At 47.2% G+C, this 509-nt stretch overlaps 1 protein-coding gene across 1 annotated transcript in view; it reads left to right on the top strand.

Moving 5' to 3' along the window:
- Positions 1 to 509, top strand: part of LOC119594793 (hemicentin-1-like) — a gene marked incomplete at its 3' end in the record, with an annotated part of 75,652 nt that overhangs the window by 66,606 nt on the left and 8,537 nt on the right. The window contains exon 24 of the mRNA XM_037943882.1: positions 309 to 471. Within this exon, the coding sequence (XP_037799810.1) occupies positions 309 to 471 (163 nt within the window). The remainder of the gene's footprint in view (positions 1 to 308; positions 472 to 509) is intronic.

The following is a 509-nucleotide window of genomic DNA, read 5'->3' as shown; positions in this document are numbered from 1 at the left end:
TCCTCAGGCACTAAACATGATCTTCATCTAATTATAACAACCACCAAAGATTTTTAATCAACTTCATTAGCACCGCGAGTTTAAACACTATCAACACAACAACGTAATGATACGTCCATTACATAAGCACCGATTTGTTTCTTTGACACACACATATAAAAAAAATCCTATCTTGGCATCACAAACATGCCCTTATCAGTATTATTTCTACATACAAAATATCCCACGATATATTAGCATCACATGTGCAGCTTTATGACCATTATTTCTACATACGCCCATTCTCTCTCCCTCCCCATCCTCCCCAGTCCCGCCCACCATCGCGGAAGGACCCACCTCGTACACGGTGGGCGAGGGCGAAGTGGTGGAGATCGAGTGCGTGGCTTCGGGGGCGCCTCCCCCCTCCATCACGTGGGTGCGGCAGGACCAGACTCTCCTGCTGGACCAGACGATGCCCGATGGTACGCTGAGGTAGGTTGTTCTGGTACTTGTATTTAGTATTACGTGGG

Source organism: Penaeus monodon, chromosome 34 (assembly GCF_015228065.2).
Source record: "Penaeus monodon isolate SGIC_2016 chromosome 34, NSTDA_Pmon_1, whole genome shotgun sequence".
Lineage (NCBI taxonomy): Eukaryota > Metazoa > Arthropoda > Malacostraca > Decapoda > Penaeidae > Penaeus > Penaeus monodon.
This window is presented reverse-complemented; position numbering and strand designations above follow the sequence as displayed.